Below are 14,821 nucleotides of genomic sequence, written 5' to 3'. Positions count from 1 at the left end.
AAACGCTGTTTCCTGCTACTGTCTTATTAATACATGACTTTTTGTGCTGTATTGATCATAACGCAAGGTATTCATTCCTGCTCATTGTTTCATCTCTTAATAATAATAATAATAATGTTGATTAATCTACGTGCCAAATGACAGACATTTTGATGACCTTTTAATTTTCTTAGTAATTTATCAAGTAAAAGTTGTTATAACAATACTTTTGGCTTTTTTGACTGATGGTTTGACAAAATAAGCTCTTTAAATTCATTACTTGCATCTCTGGTAATTTAAGATTTAAGAGGAATTTGTAATTCTTCTTTTTAAAGTATTTCTTTAGGCTTTTTTCAGAGAGTCGACAGTAGAGGGATGATGGAAAATGAGGGGAGATGGATTGGGAACGACATGCAACAAAGGTCCCCTGTCGGACTCAAACCGGGGACGTTGTGGTTCATGGTGGGAGCCTTAAACCCCTAAGTCACCACAGCAGCCAATTAGTTTTTACATTATATGTGATTAACAATCAATAATTTAATCTGTTGATGAATTAATAACAAAAATTATGTTTAATTGCAGCCCTATTATTGATTTGTTCTCATTCTCTCCCAAATCTACCACCAACTTCCAACTTTGCCAGGTGAAGAGGACAGCTGGATGCATTTATAAACTGCATTTGAGTGAAGCGATAAAAGAGCCATATTAGGAGCTCCTCTTCTAATCCTCTATTGTTCTTTGTCTGTCCCCCGTCCCACAGAGGGGCCGCTCTAATTAAAGACTAATAATTGTATTGTTTTATAAAGCCTATAGAGACAGAGATTCTGCTCTTCAATCATTCACTCTCTCCAATGTGCCCTGCCCGTCGAGGGCTATCTCGCTGGAGGAAGTCTACAACCCACTGTGGTTTTTGGGTGTCTGTGTGTGTGCGTGTGTGTGTGTGTGTGTGTGTGTGTGTGTGTGCAGCATACAGTAGGATGTGGAAGGAAAAAGCCAAATCTAAATTAAAACTTTAAAGCACCATTATTTAATTACCCCAAAGGCTGTGGATTTGAAGGATTGAGGGGTTGTGTGTGTGGGTGTGTGTGTGTGTGTGAGAGAGAGAGAGTGTGTGTGTGTGTTGTGTTTGCTCATGCAATTGTGTGCTGCTGTCCAGGATTATTTCAGTTTTTCAATTTGCCCTTTCTCCTCAGTGTGTGTGTGTGTGTGTGTGTGTGTGTGTGTGTGTGTGTGTGTGTGAGTGAGTGTGAGTGTGCATGGGCATTCATGTCTGTGTATGTGCGTGTGACCACAGTGTAACCCCTTATTGGTTGCCCCCTCCCGTAGCCCCCCTTTTCACCTCTACCCTCCACACACACACACACACACACACACACACACACACACACACATGCAAGCACGCATGCTGAAGCGCCGGCAGATAAAAAGGCATTATGGTAAATTCCACTTAATGACAAATTTTTAATTTGGGGAACAGGGCCTGGTGAATGGAGCTTAATTACCGGGGCCAAAGATCCCTCGGAAAAATAACCCCCTCGACATGCCCAACCTGCCCGATAATGGAGCGCTCCACGAAAATGCCTCAGATTAACCAACGCCGTTTATCTCCCACCCCTCCCTCCCCCCTTTCTCCCGCTGTATAATAACAAAAATAACAATCATGAAAATTCTATCTGCCTCCCAGCCCCCATCACCCCACTTCCCTCTCCCGCCTTTCCGCCCTCCCGCCCACTGCCTGGCTCACTCCCGCAGGAGGAAATTCATCAAAATGAAATTGAGGTTGCAACTCACTGGTTTTATTAAAATATATTTGCCCCTTACAGACGCTACGTGCTGGTGTGTTAGTGTGTTTCGCCGCAGAAGACAAAAGGGGCGCCCGGAATAATTTGGTCAGTTTTATCAGCGTTATTTTATGTGCTTGCGTACACGAGTATGACTTTAGCCTAAAAATACAAACACTTGTTGACTAGTACGCTGCCAACGCACATATTGAGTGAAACATATGTTTCCACTGATAGAACAATATAATCTGTTTTTACTCCTGTGGGCGACTGTGTTTAATGTGTGTAAACTGTGCTGTTAAAAACTCACAGGTAAAAGGATTCAACTTTAAATTAGGGTTGCAACCAACAATTGTTTTCATTGTTGTTTGACCTATACAATTTCTGAAAATTGTGAAAAATGGCATAATTCATAATTTCTTAAAGCCCAAAGTTACGTCATCAAATCTCTGGTTTTGTTCAACCAACATTTCAACTCCAAAGATATTCAGTTTAATATCACAATGTAAACCAGCAAATCCTCACAATTTAGGTGCCTAAACAAGTTAATGTTTCAGTTCTGCTTTAAATTATACTGTGTAAGTCATCTTAGATTATATAAATTAAAAAATTATATATTAAAAATATTTTAGAATATATACATGTTGTGGATCCAGTTAATATCCATTCCAAGAGGAGGGTTTGTGTTAGTGTAATTATATTATTTAAATCAATATTTGTTATGACGCAATGTAGGTTATAGTGTCTCTATAAAGACGTTGTTCAAGCTTCTCTTGTTGCTTTCAAACGATAATGCTGCGTTATGTAAATGACCAAAAAGTCATGACTTCACAGTAGAGCTGTAACGATTAATTGATTAGCTGTCAACTATTAAATTAATCTGTAACTATTTTGATAATCAATTGATTATTTTGAGTAATTTTTTTTAAGAAAACAAAAGTCAAAATTCTCTGATTCCAGCTTCTTAAATGTGAATATTTTCTGGTTTCTTTACTCTATGACAGTAAACTGAATATCTTTGAGTTGTGGACAAATCAAGACATTTGAGGACATCGTCTTGGGCTTTAGGAAACACTGATCAACATTTTATACCATTTTCTGACATTTTATAGACCAAACAACTAATCAATTAATGGAGAAAACAATCAACAGATTAATCGACAATGAAAATAATTGTTAGTTACAGCCCTACTTCACAGCCCCAAATCAGTTTCTATAACCTCCAGGTGTGACTCAACCTAAAGTCTGAGTCACTGATGTAATCTGATACCGAGTCATCATTTGATCAATATGACCAAAAGAAAAATCCCCAGATCTCGTACTCCGTAGAGGGCATGCACGTTGAAAAAATATAATTAAAAGTGAGAGCGTTTTTCATTGTCCTGTGATGTGTCGTAGGCACAAGCCGTCCAAGCATGTTTAGGGTAATTAAATAAGTCAAATTCAGCCTCTTTTTGGAAACATGGATGCATGATTGGTGAGACCAGCAGAACTGGTCATGAGTCAGAACCGTGTGTTTTAATAAGAACCACTCTGATTATCAACAGATAGGTGGAGATAAATTTTGCGTTTGAATTGAAAATCACCACTAAATAGAAAGCTAACGGATATTAAAAAGACACAATGACTACCTGTGAAACCCGCAGACATGCACTGGCTCGGTTTTGGATAACTTGAACATGGATCCGACACACACACACACACACACACACACACACACACACACACACAAACACACACACATACACACAAACACAGACTCACTTTTTTTGGCCTTCTCTGGTCCCTGTTGTTGTGTACCCTGATTGGACCATGTGGTTGCCATGCGGTTGCCAGGCCGCGCCCCTGCTGTGTGGTAATTGGTGTCTGTGGTATTGCCGCGTGGCGACGGTGCTTTGACTGACAGGTTTGGCCACCTGCCCTGCCCCTGCTGCCAACATGGTGTGGAAGGGGGCGCGGAGGAAGGGAGGAGGTGGCACGGACTGGCAGGGGGTGAACACTCGACTTGTCATGTGGTGGATGGATAATCAAAGACGGGCTGCGATGAAATATGTGATGGCCGAACACGAGGCAGATTCAACAGGGACCAGGGTGATGGCATCTGCTTGCATTTTGCTTTTTCACCTGCAGGGGCAAAAAAATCTGATCACAAAACATCTTTTTCAGATCTCCTTTTACAGATCACTATTGATATACTTATGTCGAGGTTATGTTCAGAAAAGCTCCTTGAACCGTAATCGAGGCAGACTTCCAACTTCGTGCAGCAGCTTTGACAGAAAGAGTTCTTCTACCTAACCAGATGTAGTCTGAAATTTCTCTTTGTCTCTCTGACTTGTGGTTGCCGACGTTCAGTACCAACATGTTCCTTGTTCCTTTACGTTCTGTGGTCCTTTGGTGCCGTATGTTGCCAGACTCAAATTTGTCAGTACCAGTTGGGTTCACCTGGGTCAGGTCATGAGTATATGTAATACAGCATTTTTTCCGGGAATGACGCCACAGACACCCGGTTCATAATACTGCAAATATATAAATATTGCAATACTTTAATCCATGGGCCGTAGGCTCAGTTACCATTGTGTTGCCTCCTTCCGCGACGAACAGAACTAGAAAGACTAGAAAGGCTTCAAATTATGCCCCTGAAGACATAACGTATTTCTCCATCACTTTAAATGTTCTTGACTAAATATTCTGTCGGTGAGTGTCTGTCGGCCTAGTTTTTTCGGTGTGTGCCTGTGTAGGAGTTTTTTGGCCGATTCAGCATGTTGAATCGGCGGTGGGGCCTGTCAATTAGAGAAATCACTGTGATTGGCGGTTCAGCTTAAACGAATCGGAGCACGAGAATATAAACCGACGTGAGGAAAGCAAGCCAACGAGAAAAGTCAAGAGCAAAGAAAAAAGAAGGCTCTTCTCATTTTTCATCTTCATCTCATCTGATCATTCCAATACACGGATATTTTCACAACGACATGGCCATCTGGAATGAAGCTGAGTGGTGAGTGTGAGTGGTGTGAAAATGGTTGGCAAACGCCGCTTTATTTCCTTTTTAAATTCATGTATTTATCGTAACAACGGCATACGGTAGTCCGGTTTCCCTTTTTGAATGACAAATACAGACTACCGCGACCTGCTGGTAGGGAGAGGTATTTCCTCTCATGCAGCTGCAGAACGTACGTGGTAGTTGGCCGTCGGCTGTAGTCTTTGCGGTGTGTTCAAGTGCACAAGACAAGGGCGATGTGAGGCGACTCCACTGGTGGCCTTCGTCGCCACTAGTTCTTTGATGTTGGGTTGGTGTGTCTGGTTCTTAACAGAGAGATCAGTGAGGGCAAAGAAAGAGCATGAAATGAAGCCAAATGAAATGTGCAGCGTTAATCTATAATAGGCCTGTACAGCTATTGATCTATTCCCAGCATGGCAGATATCTACACACACAGTGTCTATCTCCTTCTGGTTCTGCATATCATTTCATCTTCACTTCCTTATTTGCCCCACTCCACCGCTGTCCTCCATCATTATTCCCTCTAACACTCCTCTACCTGGATGCTCGTTGCTGTCCGGTGGGCTTGATATTCAGCCAGCTCCTCTTTTGTTGTGTTGTAATGTGCTCCATGGCCCATACCCATGCATTTTCACCCTCCTCTCTCTCTCTCACTCTCTCTCTCTCTCTCTCTCTCTCTCTCTCCTCCTCTCACTGTTCTTGTTCATCTCACTTGTTCTCCTGCTCTCTTTGCTATTGTGTTTTACACCCTCGGCCAGACTTCTCTGTCACACAAAAGAGCGTAGAAAAGCTAGTGTGCGTCTGTGCGTGTGTGTGTGTGAGTCTGACTTAGCCAACCTCTTGGTGTGTTTAACCTCGCAAAGGGCAGGGCTGTAGGGCAAGGGTGATGTCACAAAGGAAGCACTTTTTTTTTCGTGCACACACACCGACACATGCACAGCCTGCACACTCCCGCCCACCCTCACCATTGTCATGTATAGTGTTGCTAATCCGGCCCTGTCGCTGCTTCAGTATCAAACATAACCTCCATTTGGGGGGCAAGGCTTCTCTTTCACTCCCATTTTGTGTGTGCGTGTGCGTGTGTGTGTGTGCGTGCGTGTGTGTGTGTGTGCGTGTGTGTGCGTGCACTGGTTGGTGTGTTAATGGGTCCGGTCAACAGCTCGGTACAATGGGCGAGCTGGCTTGGGATGCCTGTTTAAGTGTCGGGACAGGGAAAGAGGGACAGGCCAGTCCAAGGCTTTGATGTTGCCGGGACAAGAGGGGAGAACAGCTTGTAGATGACACACACACTCACACTCACACACACACATGCACATTGTAGGAAACCAGTTAATGGTTACAGTTGAAGGTGGTTGTCAGGAGCAACACATTCTCACTCCGAACTTGCCAAATACCGCCGCTTGGTCAGTGCCCCTCGGCGTCGGAGACCGACGCACAGGGTACCCCTCTTGCATTACTTTTGGACGGACCTGGGACGGCGCGTCAATATACGCTCGTTACATGCATAGTGTCCTTTCAAAATAAACTTCCATTTTCACAGGAAGTTACGTCTAGGCAACACAACCACTTAGTTAGGGTTAGGAAACGGTCGTGGTTGACGTTAATTTCACTGACTAGCGACTCCCGTGACTCACAAGACTGACAATACCAACGAGTCACTTGACTAACGACTGATAAACTGTTCTACATGCCGACAGTAACGTTAATATTACCGTTGCTTAGCAGCGGTCTTCTTGCGTCTTAACCACTTAAACGCCAATCATATAGTGTACACGACTTCCCATGTTTTGAGCACGCGCTCACGAGTTTCATTTGAAGGCACCATTACTTTTAGTTTCACACGGGACATAAACAGTGTTCTACTGGTTGTAACAGGGTGTCCACACCACCTGTGTGAGCAGCGCGTGGCGGCTGCTATTTCCGCGTCTATGTTAACAGGTTAGAGCAGCCACACCTTACGCAAGGCTCGGCGGCGTGTCAGCTCTCTTCTCTTCTAGAGATTTGAGGTCTCGCCTATTTTTAACGCGAGCCGCGCGCGGTTCATAGTAACAACAACAACAGACAGTGACAGTGATCGTTTGACAGTATATTGACATCATACCTGCTACATTACTACAGTTTCGATGTCTACATATCTGTAGAATATGTCACAGACAGTGACGATGATCTATTGACTATCTATTGACTATATATTGACGTCATATCAGCTACATTACTACACTTTCAATGTCTGTATCTGTAGAATATGTCACGGACATGAAAAAAGTAAAGATTTGTTTTTAAATCAACACTTCCTGCTTTAACTTTAAAATAAAAGCCTTCAAGCGTTTTTTCTGTGGACAGAATTCCTTCATTTGTTAACATGAGGCTTTTATTCTGAAATATTAACTCAACTTTTATTCTGAAATATTTGCAGGACAGTGTTGTAGAACATGCAGTGACTTGCACGGCTCAATGAATGAAAAAAGTACGGGTTTTAATTGTGGATTATTACTATTCTTTACAAATTACCACACGTTTCTTAACCTTTTTCTAAATATAAATTACTTTTAAAATTAAATGAAACGGCCAATATGAAAGGCAAACTCTTTGTAGAAAGAAAGGGCTGGCAGCAGCAGCAGCAGCCGCTCCTCACGCGGGCAGTGTGTCCCCGCAATAAGTCTTGTGTTTGTTTGACCCATCCACCACCCCTCCCGCCTGCCCTTAGCGGACTGTCACGCTCTTAATACTACGTCACTTGCTCCGACCGTTGAATAACGCAGCAGGTGGGTTTACATTGGAGATAGTTGAAAGCCCGGTTCGTTACATACTGTTGCTAAAGGGTGCCTCCGTACGTCGGTTTCCGATGCTGAGGGGCGCTGCCCAATCGGCGGTATTAGACGAGTTAGGCCGAGTTATCAGGAGAGACAACCATATTATAGCCTGGCTGGACCTCGTCCCGGGAGGAGGACGCCGCTCGCGGTCCCCTTATATTCCCTTCCTGTGTGTGTGTCACCCCAGGAGAGCCGGGCGTTCATGGTTCATTAGCCACACGTACACTTCTGTTCTGTTCTCAGTGGTAGAAGGGACAGATTTAAATCACACACATACAAGCTCCACCTCACACACACACTCACACACACACTTTCAGTGTTTTGTTCTGTTCTGCCGGCTCTGATGAACTGGCACGCAGCCTCCTCCCCTCTCCTCCTCATCTTCTAGTAATCAGGGTACCTATGAGACAGACAGGTAGCATCTGTCGCCTTCTCTCCCCTGATCCGTACCTCCCTCTGTTTCTCCGTCTCCCCCTCTTCCACGCCATTGTGTCGAATTTCCCTCGACGACGGAGTGATGTGATAATGTACGAGTTGTCCCGGAGAGTAAAAATCAGTGGAACCCGCGTAACTCGCTAATGCTAAGGAACGTCTTCCCAAATATCTCGCCGGTGATTGTTTGCGACATGTGGAGCTGTTTCAAGACTCCTTGTTTTCCTCCAGACCCCTACCGAGGCATCGCATACATTTCTTATTTTTTAGGACCTTTTTAAGATGGCTGTAAGAAATGCTTTGCCATTAGATGGGTTGAAATTGAACAGTTGCAGCTGACATGGCGGAGGCCTCTCTCTATCTCTCTCTCTCGAGTCCGTTCAGCTGCTCGGTGAAGCCGCTGCCATCTGCTTATTCAGCTCCAGACTCCTTCAGATCAGTTGGGCCACGATGAAGCGAGCAGCTCTGATGCTTTGGTTTTGAGCAGGGCCTCAAGGTTGATTAGCATATTTTCACCCAGTGTACAGACACCCCACCCACCCTCTCCTCTTTTCCTCCTCCACCCATGTGTTTGATTCCTCGGCCGTGACAAAGAGCTTCAACCTTTATCCGTGTGTGTGTTGGTGAGATGGGGGGCCCTTAGATTAAGGGAAAGCTTCCTGCTCTTTATTTGGGGAGTCCCCCCGGGAGACGCTTTGGGAATGACTTTCGTTGAGTCACTAACGCCTACTCACACACACACACACACACACACACACACACACACACACACACACTCAGACACACTTCTACGCACACATACACACCTTTCATCCCTGCCCTTTTTTCAAGCTGCCCATTGACTGGTTGTTGTGTAACACCAACTACGCATGCACGGACGCTTTCACAAACACACACCCGTCACACAGAGGCCCCCCAGTCTGATCACAGTAAGTGAGCGCTGCAGAGGTTCCCCGTTCACAAAACTAACTTCACTAGAATAACTCTCACTCTAGTGTTACTGGTAGAAACAACATACATGCATATATACACAGCATCTTGCCAATAGATGGAAAACGGTGGTACACTGAGCTCTGGCTGACAACACACAGTAAATTTAAAAGTAATTTGAGTCAAGCAAAAATGCCAAACAATTGCCTAACATTTCTTTCTATCATTGTAAATTCAATATCTTTGGCATTTTAAGATGTCACCTTGGGCTCTAAACTGCGGTGGACAATTTTCATTATTTTGACATTTATAGACAAGACAGCTAATGGATTAATCAGGAAGTCAACGGCAGATTAATCGATAAAAAAATAATCAGCCCTAAGCTGAATTAGACCAACTAAATGCTTTTATTTTTTGATGATGCTTCCTTGTTGCCCCTCTTTAAAAATGTGTGAGGGCAATTGCACCGTCTGAGTGTTTTCTGTGAATATTTCTTTAAATACGTCTTTATTAAAACTGCTTTTATCTCGTAGCGGTTTGATTTCAGGTTAGTCACTACACATTGAAAAAAACTGATGCACAGAGTCGTGCACACAGCTTAAAAAATGATTGGCTGTGTAGTCCCCATCATGTCTGAGGTACCACATCCGCATCCAGCGGAAAGGGTTGAAGATTTTAAAGGACTTCTCACACCCTGCAAACCCTCTATTCGGTCTTCTACCTTCGGGTAAAAGACTACGCATTATTACAACTAAAATATCTCACTTCCACAATAGCACTTATCCTGAAGCAGTCTGCAGCCTAAATGCTTCACCGGCTGAATAAACAAGCACATGCACTTTAACTTGTCAATTTAAGGGCATGAGCCATCTGGTTGCACTTTTGTATTTATTGTATGGTTACTGTATTGTTATTGTGGCAGTATGTTTTGTTTTGTGTGTTATGTGATAATATGATTTGTTGTTGAGCGCACCAAAACAAATTCCTAATCAACTGCGTTTGATATGGCACTAAATTATTGAATCTTGCTTAGCAGTTGAAATTTTGAAAAAGTACTTAACTACTGACTTTCTCACCACCCGGTCCTTTTAAGAGCCAGGAGAAAATGTGATCGCTTCAAGTTGATACGAATCTGTAAAAGTTTAACCCACTTTAAAGTAAAATATGAGTCCAACATAGTCCCTTAGTTATTCAGTTTTATTGGACCAACTTCAAAATTAGTGTCACATGATTGCATCATCATTTCAAGTGTTGGTGGACTGTTTGGCGGTGTAGATACTGATGTTTCTTCTTTGGAAATCCTCGGCGTAAATTCTGTATTGGGGACAATTTTCCTTTCAGAGATGATAGAGGAGCTCCTCTTAAAAACAGGATATACGCTATGTTGGCTTGTACACGGTGTATGGTCGCTGGTGTGTTCGTATCTCCAAAATGTGTGAAAAACGTCCCTGGTTCAATCATCTAAAGGATATTTAAAGGTTTCCGTCTGCCCAAATTAATCAACTCAGAGCTCAAATGATGTTTAAACAGAAAAAAGCATTTAAATTGAAGTCACAAGCTTTTGCTGTGATGAGGACGACATTGAGTTGCTTGCAAGGGTGTGTGTGTGTTTTTTGAGGTGAAGGTCGTGTTAGAAAGAAGCCCCATCCAAACAGCAGCCATTTTAATTTGTTTGACGGGGGAAGAGAGGTGATAACCTCCCTCTGTAGCTGCACACCCGGGGAGGAGGAGAAGATGGGGGGGTAGAAAACAAGGAGAGAGAGAGAGAGAGAGTGAAAGCAAAGGAAGGAGGGCTGAGCAGAATTGCGATAAGGTGCCGGATAGAGAGAGTCAGAAAAAGACAGAGAGAAAGAAAGAGAGAGAGAGAGAGAGAGGTGGAAAGGAGACTGTAATATATGTGTGTGTACGGCTCAAGGCTGCATGTTTGTCCAAAGGCTAAAGACTGTCAACCAGCTAATCGTGGGGGTCGATGAGTGGGTGTGTCTGTATGTGTTTGTGAAAGCATGTGTGGGTCATTGCTATCAGCACATAATTTATGCTGAGTACACGTGTCTGTGTGTGTTTCTGTGTGTGTGTGCGTGTTTCTGTGTGTGTGTGTTTGTGTGTACGTTACGATCTCTGGATGTCAGTTACAGTTCTGTGGGCTTGAGGAGAGTACAGTGGTCTCCCTCAGGGCGCTGTTAGTGCCACTCTCATACAGATGTGCTGGGCTGCCACTGTGTCAGTTTCAGTGTGTGTGTGTGTGCGTGTGTCTGTGTGTGTGTGTCCTTCTCCTACAGGAAACTAAACTTGCTCCTCTGGGTTTAGAGTTCTTAATAAGGCTGGATATTGTCTTGAATGTATCAGCTCTGGTTCTTATTGAATCTGGTTCCAGTTCTTGTCATATTGTTTGAGTGAGAAAGGTTCTGTTGAAAGCAAAAAAACACACCTTTATTTTCCGTTGATTTAGGCTGCTGTATATACAGACATTCGTAACAAATCCTTTGTGCAAATTCTTGTGAATTCCGATTCAGAAAGGAGTCTCGATACTTAACTCTAATCTTCTATCATTTTTAAATCTTCCCATTTTGAGTTGTTCATGTTTTTGTTTTTATTGTATTGCATTTGTGTGTTTGGTAGAAATCATTAAGCCTAGAGATTGCTTTTTCAAGACAGATGCATTTTGCCATTTAGTAAATGTTTGCTTTTAAGACGGTGATAGTGATCACATACTAGGTAAATTAAATCAAAGCTTTACTTAAATTGTGCATAAATGAGCTTATATATATACAGTTGAATATAAACCTTTGCAATTAAATGTTTCTGTCTTGCCAGATGCTGCAGAAGAAGGGGGCAGCTGGTTGGTTTCTTCCAGGGACAAGGAGGTAGGTGGACATTAGTAGCTTTACAGTAGGGCTGGGCGATATGGAGAAAATCAAATATTACGATATTTTTTACCAAATACCTCGATATACATATTGTGATGATATTGTAGGGTTGACTATTGGTGCTTCCACAAAATATTGTGCAGCATCGCCCTGTCGGGGATTCTTTCACAACAATGACCGACTTGCTGTACATTATCCCGCTTATTACACGGCTACTTACTTAAGAAATCAATATTTTGACACAAAAGCGGTCCGCCAGAGTCCGACATCAGAACTGCGCCCATAGCAACGGTCTGCTATACATAGCAACGGTGTTCTATACATAGCAACGGTCTGTTATGTAGAAATTACAGACCGCAGAACGCCGTGATTAACCAATCAGAATCGAGTATTCAACACAGCCGTGTAATAAGCCAAAGTAATATGTAAGAAGTAATGTGCGATTTCTAAAAATATATTATAAAATATGTTGCTTTCATTAGAGGCATTATGGCATCACTTGTATCTCACAGCTTGAACATATTTTTTGTCAGTCACAATGAGTTGGAAAATAACATTTCTCAGATTTTCACTGAAAATTAATGATTGACAGTTGAACCTTTTTCTTTTGTGGGCACAAAACAATAAATAAGTAAATGATGCATCAACTGTGTGTGTTTCAGGCTCGGATCTATAACAGAGACAAGGGTGCCAGGATAACGCCGCAGCGGGTGCCACACAGATACTACACTGACAAGACCGTCCAGTGTAGAAACTGCAACAAGACCGGCCATCTCTCCAAGAACTGCCCTGAGCCCAAAGTAAGTTCCACTCTGTGCACAGTAGCATGTACAGCTTATACACACTGATGAGTACAAGTACGTAAAACTACTAACTGTGTTATGTGTGTATATATGTGTGTGTGTGTGCAGAAGTTGTCGTCCTGCTTCCTTTGTGGCACCCCAGGCCACCTGTCCAGTGACTGTCCCTATAAGCACTGCAACAACTGCGGCATGCCCGGGCACCTCTACAACTCCTGCAGCGAGAGAGCTTACTGGCACCAACGATGCGAACGCTGCAGCATGAGGGGGCACTTATTTGACGTGAGTATAGCATCGTATTTTATTAGGTTGGAATTAAAATAAGAGAAGAACGTTCTGTACATCTGAGTCCAATTCAGGCATGTACAAATATAGCCAAACTTACCTTCATCAGGGCAACACAACACATGGCCAAAAATATATGGACACCTATATGTGATTGTTGAACATCTCATTCCATAACCAATGGGCGGATGCACTACGTAGCCTACTCCACGCCATACAGTTGTTGAGCAGACGTTCCTCTGTTTGGTTGATGTTAAAATAATTCAGCCAGTGTTGCGTTGAAGATGATGTCACGGCAGTTTCACTTGCCGTCGCTATGCCGATCAGCTGAGAATCCTGCCTACAATGACGGGGTACTATCTGCAGTAGAAACACGGCTAGAGAACAGGACCTGGTACCAAAAGTGAGTCGAGTCGAGCAGAGGAAACACTGCCAAAGTTGTCCATATTGTCGATTTGACACAAGGGAAGCCAACACATTATTTTGGGCTAGAAAACACACCTGTGCTCTGCATTTATACATAGGTATGTAGTTACACGTTTGATGTGCATGTGAGAAACGCTAGAAATACAACAAATCAATACTAAAAGCAAATACATAATCAAGATATGAAGAAATTAGAGCTGTCCTCGACCATAGAAACTCTTAGTCGACTAACAATCGTATGATTTTGTCGACTAATCGATTAGTTGATTTAATCGACAGATCTGTAAAACTGAGTTTCTCCACAAAGAATCACAAAGCACCATTTTACGTCATGTGTTTACCAGAGATGTGCTCATAGGTTTCTTGGAAATAAGTCATTCGGCGTGAAAAAAGCTTAAAAAACGACTTGTCGACTACAGAAATCTTAGTCGACTAAGACCAAAACGACTGATTAGTCAACTAATCGACTAAGAAGGAGGCAGCCCTAGAAGACATACTGCTTATAGAAAAAAGAAGGGAATGAAGTTGTAACAACTATTATCAATCAAAAAGTCACTAACTGTTTATGCTGTTTATTAAAAGAATGGCAAGCAACAGCTGTAATAACTAAAGTTAGAAAATACCGGAGCCTAGCTCACCCTCTTTGTCTAAATCCCGTCATCCAGGTGCACAGGTAAATAAAGTGAAACCACACCCCTGCGTCAATTACCGGAAGTGATAGTAACCAAAAAGAACATGTGCAGCCTAAACAAATAAAAATAAACAACTCAAGCTAAATGCACATTTCTTCTCCTACAGACAGATTACAGGAGTAAGAAAACTTTGAATTCAATCAACTTCATGCTACTGTGTGAGCATGCACGCACCGCTAAATGGCCACAGATAGTGTGTGTGTGTGTGGGGGGGGGGCTTTGACTTGTAGTAAGAACAAAGAACAATTAGTGCTCAATGTAAACATGATGACACACCAACCACCTTTATAACACAACTGTATGTACTTTTATTTCCTCTCCATTACCCCCCTCTCTTTTCTCCCCCTTTTTTTCTCTCCCCCACTTTCTCTCTCAGTAATAATGAGTGACCAGGGGTCAGCACACGCTGCTGTTCACATTAATTGATACACTTCAGCAATTACAGCTTAGTTATGTCTCTGCCATGCTGCATATTCCAGCTGTGGGCTCATGTGTGTGTGTGTGTGTGTTGGCACTGAAGGTTGAATCTAATGACCATCAATGACAATTATCCCACCGCAACGTTCATTACCTTGCCCATTTACACTAATGCCATAGAATGGAAAACCCTGTGTGCATGTAAGAGCTCGCCTGCGTCTCCCCCACCTCTCTCTCTCTCTCTCTCTCTCTCTCTCTCTCTCTCTCGCTCTCTCTCTCTCTCTCTCTCTCTCTCTCTCTCGCTCTCTCTCTCTCTCTCTCTCTCTCTCTCTCTCTCTCTCTTCGCCAGTCAGTCATGTACTGTGCTCTGTGTAATGGATGAGTAACCAGGTGAACACCAGAGG

At 43.0% G+C, this 14,821-nt stretch overlaps 1 protein-coding gene across 1 annotated transcript in view; it reads left to right on the top strand.

Annotated features, from left to right (window-relative positions):
• zcchc7 (zinc finger, CCHC domain containing 7) overlaps window positions 1-14,821 on the top strand; it is a 59,469-nt gene that overhangs the window by 22,664 nt on the left and 21,984 nt on the right. Inside the window, exons 4-6 of the mRNA XM_074630150.1 lie at window positions 11,745-11,794; window positions 12,460-12,597; window positions 12,709-12,879. Of these exons, the coding sequence (XP_074486251.1) occupies window positions 11,745-11,794; window positions 12,460-12,597; window positions 12,709-12,879 (359 nt within the window). The remainder of the gene's footprint in view (window positions 1-11,744; window positions 11,795-12,459; window positions 12,598-12,708; window positions 12,880-14,821) is intronic.

Source organism: Sebastes fasciatus, chromosome 3 (genome assembly GCF_043250625.1).
Source record: "Sebastes fasciatus isolate fSebFas1 chromosome 3, fSebFas1.pri, whole genome shotgun sequence".
Classification (NCBI taxonomy): Eukaryota; Metazoa; Chordata; class Actinopteri; order Perciformes; family Sebastidae; genus Sebastes; species Sebastes fasciatus.
Note: the sequence above shows the minus strand (reverse complement) of the source record. Positions and strands in the feature narration are given on the sequence as shown.